At 34.6% G+C, this 17,108-nt stretch overlaps 1 protein-coding gene across 1 annotated transcript in view; it reads right to left on the bottom strand.

Annotated features, from left to right (window-relative positions):
- Positions 1–17,108, bottom strand: part of VhaSFD (V-type proton ATPase subunit VhaSFD) — a 130,790-nt gene that overhangs the window by 5,979 nt on the left and 107,703 nt on the right. Inside the window, exon 12 of the mRNA XM_090405842.1 lies at positions 8,200–8,313. Within this exon, the coding sequence (XP_090261968.1) occupies positions 8,200–8,313 (114 nt within the window). The remainder of the gene's footprint in view (positions 1–8,199; positions 8,314–17,108) is intronic.

Here is a 17,108-nt window from a genome sequence, read left to right as displayed (position 1 = left end):
AGTTCTGAATCACCCTGTATATATACATAGAATACACACACAAATATACAATAATGAAGATAATCACAGACTTACTGGAAGGCCTTTATAATAATAAAAAGAAGAACAAATAGATTTTGAATTGAAGTTAGTGATTCGGCATCTGAGGTTACTGCAACTTCAGATTCAGTTCCTTCAACATCAATTCAGTTATCAATGAAGAAAAAAATTCAATCAGCAATAAAAAAAACTTAAAAAAAAACAACTGAAGTAGCCTATGAAGATCCAACTCTGCCAAAGAACCTAACACAAGAAAAGAAATGACGTATTTCCAAGAAAAAATAAAATAAGAGGAAAATATTTAAAAACAGTTTCTGTTTGCTTAATGGCCAGTTGACCAACAAGTGTTGAATATGAGAGCATCATTCACTGATAGATCAATTTATACAAAAATAAGTAGCACTTAGGGGACCAAAGCCCCAATAAGTTATGTTTTCTATGCAATCATTTTAAGGATTCTAAATATATAAAAAAAGTTTATGTCGAGTTACATATGTTTGTTTTTTCCTTACCTTTAAAGTTCCTATTCATCTTTTGAAATAATTAATAATATTAATATAGTATTCGACAAAGAAGAAAAAAACAGATGAGATCTTACTAAATAATAAGTATAGAATGTTATTTTCAAGCAATAATGATCAAGGAAAGGAAAGAGTAACAATAGCATTCAACACCAAACATGAAGATAAATATCTTGATTGGAAGGCGGTTTCAAGTAGAGTTATGTGGGCAAAATTCAAAATGGGGACACGAACAATGAAATTTATTTGTAACTATGTTACAAATAAATTTCATTGTTTCATAGACAGTTCCTTTATGGAAGAAGTGAAGGAATTTTCCGAGTCATTAGAACAGGCAGCTGACATAAAGAAAATGGAAAAGTGGTCCTTGCTGGAGATCTGAACAGCGGTGCAGGAAATGAATCCCACCATACATATTAGGAACATTTTGGTAAAATTTGGAGAAAAGGACAAAAAATAATAATAATGGTAAGTATTTACTATTATTATTACAAGACACCTCCAAGGAATCCAAAGACTCATCGAGGAAGGGCACCTACCCTACAACTCTCCATCTCCACCATTCAATTTACCAACTACAGCGAACCACATCATCTACAACAGCGGTATCTACATTTACTGGACTTCTGCTCAGAACATGGACTAGTCATTACTAACATCATGTTTTAACATAAAGATGTGCACAAGTTCACATGAAGGGAAGACACAAGAAATAAAAGCCTCACTGACTACATCATTGCTGATAGTGATATCTTCATGCTTGTTCAGGATATAAGTGTACAGAGGATTTGAAATTGGAAGTGACCATCACTTAATACTAAGCAGGATAAAAATGGATATCACCTTGAAAAGAACAGTATGTAAGAAAGTTTTAAAAAAATTACAGTTGAGCAGCTTTTACAAGTAAATTGTAAACTCAACTATATAAACATTATTGAAGAAAAAATAAAACAAATTAAAAACACGAACCAAACCTTGGAGTCTCAGTGAAAAAATACATATATATATAGAAAAATAAGAATAAAATAGTGGACACAAGAAGTTAAAGAAGCAGTCCTGGAATAGAAGATCGTATACGAAAAGTTCCTAACAAATAAGTTGGCAGATGCCCTAAAAAGAATACAGAAAAAATTGTAAGAGACCTAAGCTGTGTGTAAAAGTAGCTAAACAAAAGTCATGAGAAGACTTTTGTAAGAATTTAGAAAATAAATATCAGGAGGGTGGGAAAATGTTTTGGAGGCTATTGAAAAGGCTTACAAATGGGGAAAAGAGTACTGAAAGGAATCAAAGATGATAAAGATGACATGAAACTGAAGATAAAGATATCCTAGATGTCTGGAATTAATTACTTTGAAAGACTGTTAAATGAATGAAGCAGTGACAGAACGATACTAGTAAATTTTCAAGAGGAATGCAAAGAGGAGTAGATAATCAATACTTGAGATAGAAAAAGCTGTCAAAAACTTAAAATATGGAAAGGCAGCTGGAGTAGATTATATTCGACCAGAAATGCTTACATATGGAGATATAAAAGTTATTTTGCAGTCGTCACACTGCATAATTCAGAGAGCCTGGTCAGACGGTTGAATTCCCAATGATTGGAGTAGAACTTCATAGTACCCAACTATAAAAAAAGGGAATAAAGCTGAATGTGAGAATTACAGAGGAATTTCTCTACTGTGTTCCTAGTAAGATTTATGCAAGCATACTTGAAAAAAAGTTGAGAAAGATTGTGGAAGAGAAGCTTGGAAAAGAACAAGCTGGGTTCAGGCCAAATAGAGGTTGTCAACATTAGATTTTCACTTTAAGACAAATAGTTCAGAAATCATGGGAATATGACAAGGATCTGTTACTTGAGTTTTGTAGATCTGGAAAAGGCTTATGACAAGGTACCCAGAGAAAAGCTTTTCCAAACACTACAATTATATGGGGTGAATGGCACATTATACAGAGCAATACAGTCTACATTTAAATTGTCAGTCAGCAATTAAAATTGAAGGAAACAGGAAGATGGTTTGATGTAAAATCAGCGGTAAGACAAGGATGTGCATTATCTTTACTCTCTTATTCATCATCTATATGAATCACATTATGAAAGAAAGTGGCATCAAGCCTGATATTAGAATTGGAGATGTCAAACTTTGCTCTTCTTATACAGATAATGTTGTACTCCTAAACACACCTAGCACAAGTCTTCAGGATTCAGTAACTAAATTGAATAACTGTAACAAATTTGACATGAAAATCAGCAATAAAAAGACGAAAACTATGAAAATAGGCAGAAGCACAGAAAACTTCAACTGCATTCTGAATGGAATCCTAGAGAACAAGTTTAGGCACAGTTTTTAGTGAAGATGGCAGATTAAATCTGGAAATAGACAACAGAATAAGCAAAGCTGGTATGATGGTAGCCAGTTGAATAAATTTATATAGAATAAGAGAGAAATTAGCTAAAACATCAAACTAGCAGTATACAAGACAGTGTTCAAACCAGTTTTAAGTTATGGATCTGAGAGGTGGTTAGAAATAAAGCACTTGATCAAAGACCGGAGACCACCGATATGAGGGTTCTGAGAAAAGTGAGGGAAGTACACCAATTGTATCAATGGCAGAATCATATTAAAAATGAAGATATTAGAAAGGAACTTGATATTATTAGCATTCAAGAATGTGTCAGCAGAGATAATCTAAGGTGTTATGGTCACTTAAATAGAATGGGTATATTGGAGTGCTCACAAGTAACAGATTGATTTGGAGGAAAATTGTTGACAGGAGATTAATAATAATGCAAACTTAATCATGTACTGTCATAATAACCTGAACACCTCTTGGGGGTACAAATCAGGAAATTGATGATGATGATAATAATATATATTACAGTAGATTCCGGTTAATTGGGGCAGCCGTTTATTTAGGACAAATATTGAAGAATGGAAACAAATCGAGAATATAACCAAGTTGCTGCTTTATTGGGACAGTGGCTGTAGATAGCGCATGTGCAGTGATTTGCATAGAGAGTGTTGCTGTTGTTCAGTGCCGGGATATAGAGTAGAGAGGACGTGCACATTCTGACAGTGTAATGATTCTACTTACAGTGACTGTTAGGCAGCGTACTTTTGATTAGGTAGCGTTCGTGTAACACACACATGAAACAGGTGTGCATTCATGTGTGTTAATTTTTTAGTAAAAAAGTGGAATAAACAGTGTAGCAATTTAATTTTTTGTTTTGTTTTTATTAGGCCTGTTGTCAAGATGCCATGGAAAGATTTAACGTTAACAGATAAAATCGCCTTACTTGACAAAATAAAAAGCTAACCATCTAACACCAGTCATCGTCAGCTGGCAGAGATAACCAGTGTTCCAAAATCTACAATCGCACGTTTGCTAAGTCAGCAGAACAAATTGTGAGACAAATGGGTATCGTGCGATGGACAACAAGGAAAATCCCAAAAATGGAAGCAAGAATCCAGACGCTGAGGAGGCTCCATCAATGGTTCTCTATTGTAACTGGATGAGGCATGCGTGTCATTGGTGAAATGTTAAAAACCAAATCAAAACAATTAGCTAGAATGTTGGGCCATGTGAGCTTTTAAGCTACAAATGGTTGGTTATCATAATGGAAAACCAAATATGAAATAAAATTTAAGAATGCACATAGTAAGGACAGTGCTGATACTTCAAGGACTGAACAGTAGAAATCAACTAAACTACCCAAATTGCTGCAAGAGTTTAGTCCTGATGAAATCTATAATGCTGATGAAACAGGTCTGTTTTACTGTGCCACACCACAGTTCCCTGAGCTATAAACTTACAGTGCTGTGAGGTTCAAAAAAAGCAATGGATCATGTTACCATGTTGTGTTGCTGTCACATGTCGGGAAGTGACAAACAAAATTTTTAGTTATTGGAAAAAGAGCCAAGCCTCAATGTTTTAAAGGGCTTAGAATGGACAGTTTGTCAGTTCTGTATTATGCCAACAAGAAAGTATGGATGACTTCTTTTATTTTTCAGGCATGGCTAATGAGTTTGGATGCAGAATTGCAACGAAATTGCAAGAAAAATTCTTCTGCTTCTGGACAAATGTGCAGCACACCCTCAATTAGATTGTTTGAAAAACATTCATTCAACTTGAATATCTTCCTGCTAACACCATGTCCCTGGTAGAGCTACTGGACATGGGAATCATAAAAAATTTGAAGACATTGTATCATGGAAGGTTGGTACATTCCATCCTTGGACAATTGAAGAAAATCTACTGATGTCATCTTCAACGGCCAAAGAAATCAGCACAAAGTTACCTTTTTTATAGGCAGTATAATTTATTGCAGACAGTTGGCAAGAAATAAGCAGCAAAGCAATTCAAAACTGCTTTGCTCATTGTGGTTTTAAGAATTCAAACCAGGAAATGCCAGATATGACTGATACTGAAAACGAAATCATTTTGGAATTGCAACATGTCAGAAGCTATGAAGAATTTTACAATGCTTCACCTTAGTAAGTGAAAACTTACTAAGGACTTTCTTTGAAAGCAGCAGCAGCAGATTTAGAAAACCATGGATGACCCACCACACTCACCCAATGCGACTGTAGAACATATGGTTGGTTTAAACTTCTCAAGATTTGGAATTCTTGAATCCATGCCTCAGTGGCCGGTGGTGGTGGTGGGGTCCTAAGCTATGAGCACCCACAGAAGGCACCCTGAATTAGGAGTTTAGGTATCTAGTCTAATAACATCTTCACACTAAATATTTGGCATAAGCAACTTTAAAACTACACATATGGCACTGTAATGTTGACAGTGTTTTTGTTGCCTGCACTCTTAAGACATAGAGGACTTCTTCATGTATAATCTGAACAACTGCCACACCAAAATCAAGTTAACTGAAAAAGATGAAAAAAAAAAAAAACTACCATTTTTGGAGGTCCTTATAAAAAAAAAAGAAGCAGGGTTATCCTACAGAAAACCAACCCATAAAGGAAGATGCCTACATGCCAGCTCCTTTTACCATCTAGAGCATTAAAAATGCTCTAGGACCTAGATGGCGAACCTATAGCATGCGTGCCAGAGGTGGCACACGAGAATTTTTTGCTGGCACGTCAATGATTTACAGGTGATATTCTTTTATACACTTATAAATTATTCAACCTTTTTTTTTTAAAATGTTACAATATGTACAAGTTAAATTTTGTTTTACACAAGAGAGCAGCTATGAAGACTTGCATATGATTGGTGCAGTATTAACAAAAGATCGTGTGACCCAAAGACAAAGGCAACTGACAATTGTTGAGTTGAAATGCTAATTGTCATCAACCGAATTCCACAACATCTGAAACTGTCATAACAACATTCACTATATATTTTTTATTTTAACACATTCATGACGGAATGTCGTTTATCGTTCTGAGTGAACCTCTTATTACTGGAAGGCTCGACTCACACAAGGTTTCAACCCTTAGTTGAATTTTAATGCTGCTTGTTTGTGTTTGAGCTGGCAGGCGAACTCACACACTCATTATATGGCATGTTTCAATTCGTGGTAGAATTTTATTTGAAGTTAACCTTTGTGATCTGTCATAATGACATTGAGAATTTCAAATGCAATAAAATAAACATTTATTTCATGTAATTGAAAAATTGGACAATAGATTTTAGTTAGATAGTGTTTCCGGTGCAACATATGGTTTTGCTTAACTCTATACAGCATAGTTTCTGTGAGAGAGGACATATGATTCATTAGTTAGGATTGTTTTTATTCCAGAAGCAGGGTTATCCTGCTTCTGGAATAAAAAAAAATAAAGACAGCAGGGTTATCCTGCTGTCTTTATTGCACAATTGTTGAGAAATATATTACACAAACTGCAAAAGCCTCTGTACCTTATTCAGGGATACAATAAACACTTGTTTTTTCTTGCATCTGCAGTATAATGGATGTTGGGGAGGGCATGTTGTTAACTGTGGGGAGCGAGTTACTATCGCCTCGACATGAACATGTTTAAACATTTTTTTTTTCCTGTGCAAGGTATATGCAAAACTTTTTAATGTCTTGTTTTTGTAAAGTAAAATCAGGGGTACTAGTTATACATGAGGGCAAATTATATTCGAGTAAATATGGTAAATATGGTTTCGCCGACAAGTTGACATTCTTCTGCTGCTTCCCCTGCTCAGCTGACTTCTATGGTGAGTTACAATGCATAAATATTTTTCTCACTACCTTTTTTTTTTTTTTCAAACCAACATCGTTAAAATCAATTTAATAATGCAATAATCAATTTTACACTGAATAATATTATAAATTTTTGGTGATCAGAATGGGATATGTCAATGAAAATTAGCACCAATTAATTTAATGATGTTGGCCTGAGGAAACTACAATATGCTACAAGATTTCATTAGTCAGTGATTGATAACTAATTTAAATGTACTTTTATATTTGTTAAATTAATTAATTCAATCAATGAAGTTAAATTAACTGTCTTTTAATTTTTCCCCTATTAAAAACTGCCCAGCACATCAGCAACTTGATTTGTGAATTTTTGACATGCATGCATAAAAAGGTTCGCCACCACTGCTCTAGGATATACAAAATTCCATGTTCATGGATTTTCCTAACTTAGAAGAGCAGAGAGAAGGAATATACACAAACACACACATTTTGTCCCCTCCTAAGTTAGGCAATTGTCGAGTGTTTTTTGTTACCTTAATTTAGCTACTATGGTGGTGCTTTTTAAAATTAAAAAAAAAAACTATTTAATTGCTATTCCATTTCTGTACTGAAGATGTCAGTAAAACAGTGAAAATTTTATGATAAAATATCAAAATTTTCCATGAGTTTTCTCATCTTGTTTACTCTTATTAGTATACCTACTTATGGTATTCGACTTTTAAAACAAAATTCTTTGCATTTCTTACAGGTTATGTGGAAGTTTTCTCCCACTCCAGCTTTGACCTTGAAGTGATCTCATTTTATTAACAGCAGTCTAAAATTAATCGATCTATAACATTTGGTAATTATAAGAAAACAGAGTGCTATCTTAGTAAATTGTGGTGCAAGAGAAAGATTAGTTCTGCTTCTGATCATGGCCAAATTTTAACTCTGCCTTTGATATTTTCTTATTTTTTCCCAACATAGCATCTGATTATTCTCATCGTGCAAACTAAATCTGGCTCAAAAAGGCTAAAAGTCCTGTAACTCGCTATCATTGCTATATGATAACTTTAGGCAAATGTATGATTCTCGTATTCACTTCACTGGAAATCGACAATATCAGTTTTAAATGTGTTCAAATTGTTTCTAATTTTTGATAATGTTTGAATCACATGTGCTACTCAACAGAACATCTTTTTCTATGATGAAATGCTTAAGATGACTGCAGACAAGTATATCAGAAACAAATCCAGATAGAAAAAGACTGATATTTTCAAAAAGGCACTGTTGAAAGGAGTGAGTGAGTGACAGTGTGTGTGAGAGAGCAAACAATTTGTTTTCTCTTTCAAGAGAATATGATTTTTTAAGCATAATAATGTTCAGAATGAGCTGTAAGAATAATGAAATTGAGTAACTCAGAGTAATACTGTGCTTGAAAGAGTTTCTCGGGGAGGAATGATAATAATAATAATGCAACTAAAAATTTCATCTTACCAATTATGAACCATTAATTTCTGTACACACAATAAAGCTTGGTATCGAACATTAGGGTCATCATGAGTAAGAAGTTGCATGACACGTTGTTTTCCACCTAACTGTTCAATAACACTGAAATTGAAGTATGCTTTATTAATATCCTGAATATCCTAAAATTAAAGAAAGACATACTAAAAATAGCTTTAAGCAAAGAGAAACAAACCAGATTATTATTATTATTATTATTACACAACACCTCCAGGGAGTCCTAACACTCATCGAGGGAGGGCACATCTCTCTGTCTCCATCATCATCTACACCAGTGCCATCTACTGCCTACCACTACTAGTATTTTCACAGACAATCACAAACATCCATGCCCATGGTGGGATTCGAACCCACAGCCTGGAGAGCGGATACACTAACCACTCGACTAACCAGGCTGGCAAAGGGTAAACTGAATATCAATCAATTGAATATGAATCAAATTGAATATCAATGTTCCCTAATGAGGGTAAATTGAATATCAAGATATTCAATTTACCCTCATTATGGCACATTTCATAGACTTATCACAATCTTGGACACCTCTTCACCACTACCTCATTCCAAGGAATCCAGGTAACCATGTGGCCTTATAAAGAGGAATAATAACCGTTCTATCCCTGCTTATCTGTATGTAACTCTTTGACATCCAAGTAAGCTGATGAACTGTTTTGGCCACTTTTTCAATATGCTCTCATAAACATCAACTTCCTGCCAATATTCACTCCCAAATCCCTGGCCTCATCAATTTCCTATGGTCCAATTTCATCGATGTAGTGCACATAGCTTGTGATCTCTTCTCCCAAAGTACATGACCTTACACTTGCCACATTAAACTGGCAGCCATTATCTTTTCCCAATACTAACAGTTTTATTTAAGTCATTATGTAAGATCTCTATACCATCTTCACCAATTATTGCTCTTCCCAGCTTTGTATCATTGTCAAACAACTGGATATTTTCCTTTAAAGCATTTCCTATATCACCAAGTACACAAATTAAATAGCAGAGGCCCAAGTGCAGAGCTCTGTAGTAAACCATTAATCACCTAGTTTCTCCTGGATTCAATTCCTCCATATACAACTCTGATATCTGTCCATCAGCCACCTTCTTATCCACATCATTAGGTTTATATACAATTTCATTTGCTCCAGTTGGAACTCATATATATATATATATATATATATAAAATAACATTTCTTCAGCTGAACAACAAGCTATTAGAAATCTAAAAAAAGAACAGAAATATAACAATTTTACCGGCGGATAACGATAATTCCACACAATTATCCTCGATTCTGAAGAATATCATAATAAGATGCTTCTACTACTTGAAAGTGACACATGATCCATATTACAAGATGATCCAACTCGGGAACTACAAAACCGTACTAACAACTTACTACAAAATACTAGTGAACTTCCTCATGATGTACGTCTCTCTCTATGCTCCCTTCATCCACTTATACCACGCATTTATGGAGTTCCAAAAATACATGAGGAAAACACTTCGCTTCACCCTATTGTCGAGGGTATTGACTCTCCAACCTACAAACTATCAAAATACCTTGCAAAATATCTCAAGTCTTTTTCTAATAAGCCTTCATCATTCATCACAACACCTTAGATTTTGTATCTAGTATTAGATTTATCTATCAACGAGGATGATATTATAGCCAGTTTAGATATTATTTCATTATTCACAAATGTACCAACCGAAGAAGTATTGATATTATTAAAGGATAAATTATCCAAAAAAATGTTTAGTTTATTAAAGCATTGCGTTTGATCTGGCTACTTCTGATATCAAGATACAATCTATAAACAGAACCAGGGCTTGGTGATGGGGAACCCTTTATCCCCCCATTCTGGCAAATAATTTCCTGGAGGACTTTGAAACAAGAGCTATATCTTCCTCTTCATTTAAAACTAAAGTTTGGAAACATTATGTAGATGATGTTTTTATTATATGGAGTCATGGTGAAAACTCTCTCACAAATTTTCTTCATCATCTAAATAACCAGCATCCAAATATAAAATTCATGGCAGAACTAGAACACGATAACTCCCTTCCTTTCCTGGATATAAAACTTTCACGCTGTTCTGGAAAATTTAGAATCTCTATGTACAGAAAACCAACGCATACTAATAGATATCTTCACAGTCTTTCTCATCATTTTCCACCACAGAAACTCGGAACTATTTCCACTTTAGGACACAGAGCTCACTCTATTTTAAATGATCCAGATGAGCTTCAAAAAGAAATTAATCGGCTCTCACATATTTTCGAACAAAATGGATATCATAAAAGAACAATTAAGAAATTGCTTATAGATCCTCCTAAGCACCACAATACAGAAAGTACCAATTTTAAAGGTAACATCTCAATCCCATAAATCAGTTTGGTTCCCCAAAAATTGGCAAAAGTCCTCAAATTAGGACGTTATTCACCACTCTTTCAAAAATCAGATCTCTTATAAGCCATCCTAAACCTAAGCATCATAATCTAAAATATCCTGGCGTATATAAACTATGGTGTGACTGTAATGTTCCTTATTATGGTCAAACTAATAAATCTGTTGAACTTCGCATGGAGGAGCATAAAAGAGACATCTCCTATAAAAGATCAAATGCTAGTGCCTTATCCAGCCATGTTCTCTTCTCTAACAATCCTCATGATAATTTTCAAGGTCACTCAATTTCCTGTGATAGATCTGAAAACATTTTCTGTTGCAAGGATGAATTTGAAAGAAAGATAGTGGAATCCAGGGAGATCATCCTTAATCCTGAACATTTGAACAGTAATTTGAGCTATAACATTCCTGAGAGCCATACTGCTGTTGTTCAATACTGGCGTTCTTGAGAGTCTACTACTACGCATACAATAAACAATGGCACGTAAACAGAACAACTGGAACTTTAATACAACGTTTTGTATTTTTAATTATCTAATACAATTAACCTGTGCTTCTCAGTTATCTTAATATCTTCAGTCTTTTATTATTGTTTTTTCTACCTACAAAGATACCTGATGAAGGCCATAATAAGCCAAAACTAGTTGTATCATTAAAGTTTTCTAACTTATTCTCGGTTTGTTAGTCATTAAATAATTTTTTAAATATAAATATATATATATAATATATAGTTCCATGTGGTATCCTGTCATATGCCTTTGCAAAGTCCAGCACTACTGTGAAGTCACTTGTTCATTCCGATTCGACCGTCACTTTATTATAAAATGAATAAATTAGTCAGGTAAAATGTATTACTTCTCCAATACCCTAATCACCACTCTGAGATAACTGGTTATTTGATATGTCTTGGAACCTCCTTTATGCAATGGAACTATTTTTGCCCTCCCTTGGGACCTGACCAAAGCAGAGAATTGACTACTAATCCCTTTGCATATTTTTGTAACCTAGAGGCCAATATGTGTAATCCCATGGCCATATTCATTATATTTTTACTTCTATTCTCACATCAGTGCCTATTACACCTGGAACTGCAATATCTTCATCATGATGGTACACTTATACAAAATGTTCATTCAATAACTCTCTTTTTTTTTTTTTTTTGTTACTTAGCAACAATAACACTTGTTAAGGTCATCTTTCTATAGTTGTTTTTCCTTTTACTTCTAAAAGTAAGGTAGCAAAAGAAAAGAAAGAGAGAGAGAGACATCTTAACACTCTCCTATTTTCCCAAGAAAGTTGGTTATCTTTCAATAACCCAATCAAACATATGCAAAAAGAAAAACTGGTTCATAGTGAATTTACAATAATCTTGCAAAAATGGGAAGCAGTAATTGTAATCATGTTCTATCATTTTTATTTTCAATAATAAGAAAATCTCTCCCCTTTGGATAAAAATTAACCTCCAATCTGGATGCATAATTATCTCAGCAACCCAGAAATGGATTTCTTTCATTTCACATTTTATTTTACAGCTGAACATAGTCTTTGATATCTGAAAACTGCCCATTTGCAGGATGGTCTGTTGTGCCTAATTTGATTCTAAAACATGCCACATGATTTCATGGAAGTTTGTTTAATTATTATATGAAATTTTAAGACTGGCAGACTTTCTTTCTTCATCATTAATGATGTAGACTGGATTTTACTATTAGTTTGTTAACTATGCTTCCTCCCTGCTTTCTGGATATGAGATGTTATCAGATTTTCTTAAACTGAAAAAGTAAAATTCTTTCCAAAATTCATTATCAGAAACTATAATATGGAAATCCGTGAATTTTTTTCTGTTTCTGTGCTATGTAAAACATATAAAATCATTTCTTTTGCTTCTCATTAATTCTAAATTGGTACAATGTTCCAGTTTCCCAGAAAATCCTTCCTGCATCAAGATCATAAATATGCATACTTCCTCACCTTCATTTTTCACTTAGCCTTCATATCAATCAGAAACTGAGCATGCAATCAACTGTCAAGATATTGCCGAGTATGTCAAAACACACTCTGCAATTTGAAAAAAATGCCTTCAGGCTCATTAAATGAATGGCCAAGCTTTTCAGTAAGCTTTGCATCAGAGGTGGCCACTCTGAGTGTCAAAATCTTAAACTGCTGAGTACTGTTAAAAAAAAACAACTTTATATTAAAATAATAAGATGAGTAAAGTAATTTAAGTAAGCAAGTCAAAGAAAACATATACATGCACTACACACACACTCACACACAATGTTGACAAAATTATTTTGAACACATGCGCCATGCAAATTTCAGATCCTACTACATGCACATTGAGAGAGTGTCTGCATAATTCTGGTAATAAAGGGAGGGATGTGCAGCATGTTTTATACTGTCAAGATGCCAAATTCAGCTGAACTGACAGACTTCCAATGTGGGATGGTAGTCCCACATTGGAAGTCTGTCCCTGACATTGCTGCCCATCTCAATATACCGAAATCCATCATTGCTTATGTCATTCATAGATGGAAATTTGATGGTGCGACCACAGCAAGAGAATGCCCTGGGAGGCCACTGACACTCACTGACCGAGACTGATGAGCTATCTCGGAATGTTTGAGCATCTCACACATCATCAGCAGTGGACCTCGCAGTCAACCTGGAAAATGCTGCAGGGGACATGACTAGAACTGTGTGCAGAGAGTTGAATGTTGTATTCAATGTCATTACTATGTATACCATATACATTACCATGGCAGAGCTGCTGCAAACAAGCCACACATCACTCCCCTCAACACCAAACAATGGTTAGACTGGTGTCTTTTATGCCATTTCCAGAATGTAGATGACTGGAAAAGGATTCTGTGGAGTGATGAATCATACTTTGAAATGACCTAGTTTCTTGGAAAGTCACTTTCTTGGTAATGCTTGGATCTGGAGATTACCTGGGGAGGCTCAATAATGGTATGCGGACATTTCAGTTGGATGGGGCTTGGTCTATTGATGGACATGCCAAAAACCATGACGTCTGATGGCCACTTGGAAATCCTGGACAACTTCATGCTTCCGACGCTGTGGAAGAACTATGACCCTTGCATATTTCAGCATGACAATGCTCCATGCTATACTACACTGTGCATCCAAGACTGGTTTCCACAAAACAACGTTGAAGTGTTGGAATGACCGGCTCAGAGTCCAGACCTCAACCCCCATCAAACATTTTTGGGATGAATTAGAATGCTGAATTTGATCCAGGCCACAGCAGCCATATCAGAAATTGGCCAAAAGCATGCCCCAAAGAGTAGTTGCTGTCATTCAGGCCAAAGGTGGTCTTACTCGGTACTAGAAATGTAATTAAAATGCATTTTTGGGTTGTAGTATTACTACAACCCAAATACTTTTGTCAACATAGTATGTATACAGGAGGTAAATATTAAAGTAGTTTTGACTTGTCAACAAAAAAAATGAAATAAAATAAAAATACACACAGCAGAATGATCATTGTATTAAATTCTACTCATTCACCTATGCTTTCCACAACTGAAATAATGTGTGTGTATGAAATACTGTAGTTTTCAGCGAATAAAATGTACACAGCAAATGAGCACTACTGCAAACACCACTATACTGATGTGCTATAAAAAACTACAGAAAAGTCGCAGTCTGAGTCTGTAGTTTCTTAAATCTGTGTTTACTACTACAAACTGTGAAAGCTCAGAATATACACAATAGCAAAATGAATTTCCCAGTAAATGATATTTTATAATCCACATCTGAAAATTTTCATTTGCTGAACACAGATGCACATTTTTTTTAACTTAATCAATTCATAACAAAATATCTGCATTGGCATGGCAACAGATGTGAAAGAAAGTCATTATGTCTTACAGGGAAGAATACGATAAATCTGCATAATGTTACACTGACTGGTTGCTGTAAACAATCAGCTCATAATACAACTGTTGGGAGTATTGTTGTCAGAAGTAGTACATAAAATTTATTAACATTCTGTATTAAAACTAGAAAATAAAAGGGACAAAACTAGATTTCTTTTTCTCACCTTGTACAGTAATTTCATATTTCGTACTGTATTATTTCCATTAAAAAAAAAAAATAAATTTATCTTTGTGTTTGACTTTTGAAGTTCTGTAGTTCTGACTTCTGAAGTTCAATCATTCAGTTGTCTTTACAGCTGTTCAATACTGTGAACAACTGTAAAGACAGGGATAAAAACAACAAAATTTTGCTGTAGCTAACAATAAAATCTTGGGGGAGACCACACTCCTACCAGGCGCGTCCATAGGGTGGCAGATGGGGGAAACCCAAATGGGTTGCTCTGAATAAAGAATAAAGAGCCGTGGACCAATAAAGCACCAGGCATTGATACTATCCCTACTGAACTGTGGTCATATGGAGGCAGTATATCAATAGAATATTTAACAACCCTATTCAATAAAATACTGCAAACAGGAGAGATCCCAGATGACTGGAGAACTGGAAAGATCATCCCAATATACTAGAAAGGAGACAAAAGAGACTGCAGAAATTACAGACCAATCAATTTACTCTCTCACAACTATAAAATATTCATAAGAATTATACAAAATAGATTAAAAAACACCTACGAAGAAATGATAGGCATAGAACAAGCTGGTTTCCGAGGAAACTATTCAACAATAGACGAAATTTTCACATTGCACCAACTAGCAGAGCTCAGCTGGGAAGACCATAAAGAACTATAGTTGTTTTTTGGACTTTAAACAAGCTTTCGATAACATCAACAGAGAAATCCTTCTTAAAATTCTACTAGAAAAAGCAATAGACAAATATATAATACAGTTTCTGATAAAATATTACTCTAAGACAAATGCAATAATTAAAAAGGACACACTCACAACAGAACCCATAGAGATCCAAAAAGGAGTAATGCAAGGATGCCCATTATCTCCATGCCTATTCAACATATATCTAGAAGAAGTTGTAAAGAAAGCAATAGACAATGAGCCTGGAATCAATGTCAATGGTTTAAACATAAATAATATCAAATATGCAGATGATCTCGTCCTTCTTGCAAGAACCCCAAATGAACTACAAAAGCTGATCAACAAGCTAAATGAAACCTGTAAAACATATGACATGACAATAAATATACAAAAGACAAAAGTGATGAAAATAGGGAGGAACAAAACTACCATCTCAGCCATCCTAAACGGAGAACAAATAGAACAAGTAGACAACTTCGTATACCTTGGATCAAACTAACAGAAACAATAGATGAACTCAAAACAATCAAACACAGAATAGCGATAGGATGGACCAACATGGGAAAATTACAGAAAATCTGGAAAACAAACAAGATATCTAAACAAGCCAAAATCAAATTATATGAAGCAATAATTATACCAACAGTCATCTATGGAGCAGAAACGTGGACAATTAAAAAAAAGAGAGGAGAAAAAACTGCTGGCATTTGAAATGAAATACTTAAGAAAAATAAATAGAACAAGTTGGATAGAAAAGAAAACAAACATCACAGTCAGACAAGAACTATTGTATAAAAAGACAATAACAGAAAAAATTAGAAAACAACAACTGAGATGGTTTGGAAACACACCATACGCATGGATGCAGACAGACTTCCTAACGTCCTAATCAATACTTTTCCAACTGAAAAAAGAAGACCTGGAAGACCAAGAATTACCTGGCTGAAATTAATAAAGAACATCTCGGGATGCAGAACATATAAGGAACTTTTTCGAACAGCAAGGAATAGAGAAGACTGGAAGATCCTGCTCAAGAGAAGACTCAACCAGTCTTAGATGGAAGAGAAGAAGAAGAAGAACAATAAAATGAAGAAAGGAAAAAAAATTAAATGTGTTGGGCATAAATATCTACAATTATAGCCAAGTGAACATGTGTCTCTACAAAAAAGTAACAAATCTGGTGAGAAAACTATAGTTGAGAATGGCAGGAAGCAAACACAAAGTCAGTTAACTTTTTTTTATAATTGGTCACCTCCAATTACAAAGCAGGAGGGGACACAACTGATGAACAACTTGCAATAGTAAGCTTAAGCAAGGGGAAAAGTGACTGGCATAACTGGCATCAACAAGTCAGCTTAGTAATTGGATAGAGACTTAATGATGGACAGCTGACATAAGTTGAGTTTGTTCTTTTAAAACTGTTAATTAGAGAAATATGACATAATATACAGTATTTCTTTAATTCAAAATTTAATTAAAAGTTATGAAGTGTGTGACAGTGCACTTATGCAAGCACAAGATACACACACACACATTTCTCCTGCAGAAGACAACCAATGGCTATCAGATCTTCTCAAGTTAGGATAGTGTAATTAGGTTTTGAAACTTTCCTTATAAAGACATTCCAAAATAATCTGCTCTCATGCAGGAGTTTTGTTTTCTACTACAAGACTCTGTGCTTTGATAGCATGTTCAACCA

Source organism: Typopeltis vanoorti, chromosome 15, assembly GCF_054136105.1.
Source record: "Typopeltis vanoorti isolate ZY-2024b chromosome 15, IOZ_Tvanoo_1.0, whole genome shotgun sequence".
Taxonomy (NCBI): Eukaryota; Metazoa; Arthropoda; class Arachnida; order Uropygi; family Thelyphonidae; genus Typopeltis; species Typopeltis vanoorti.
The sequence above is the reverse complement of the archived record's forward strand: the minus strand, read 5'-3'. Positions and strand labels throughout refer to the sequence as shown.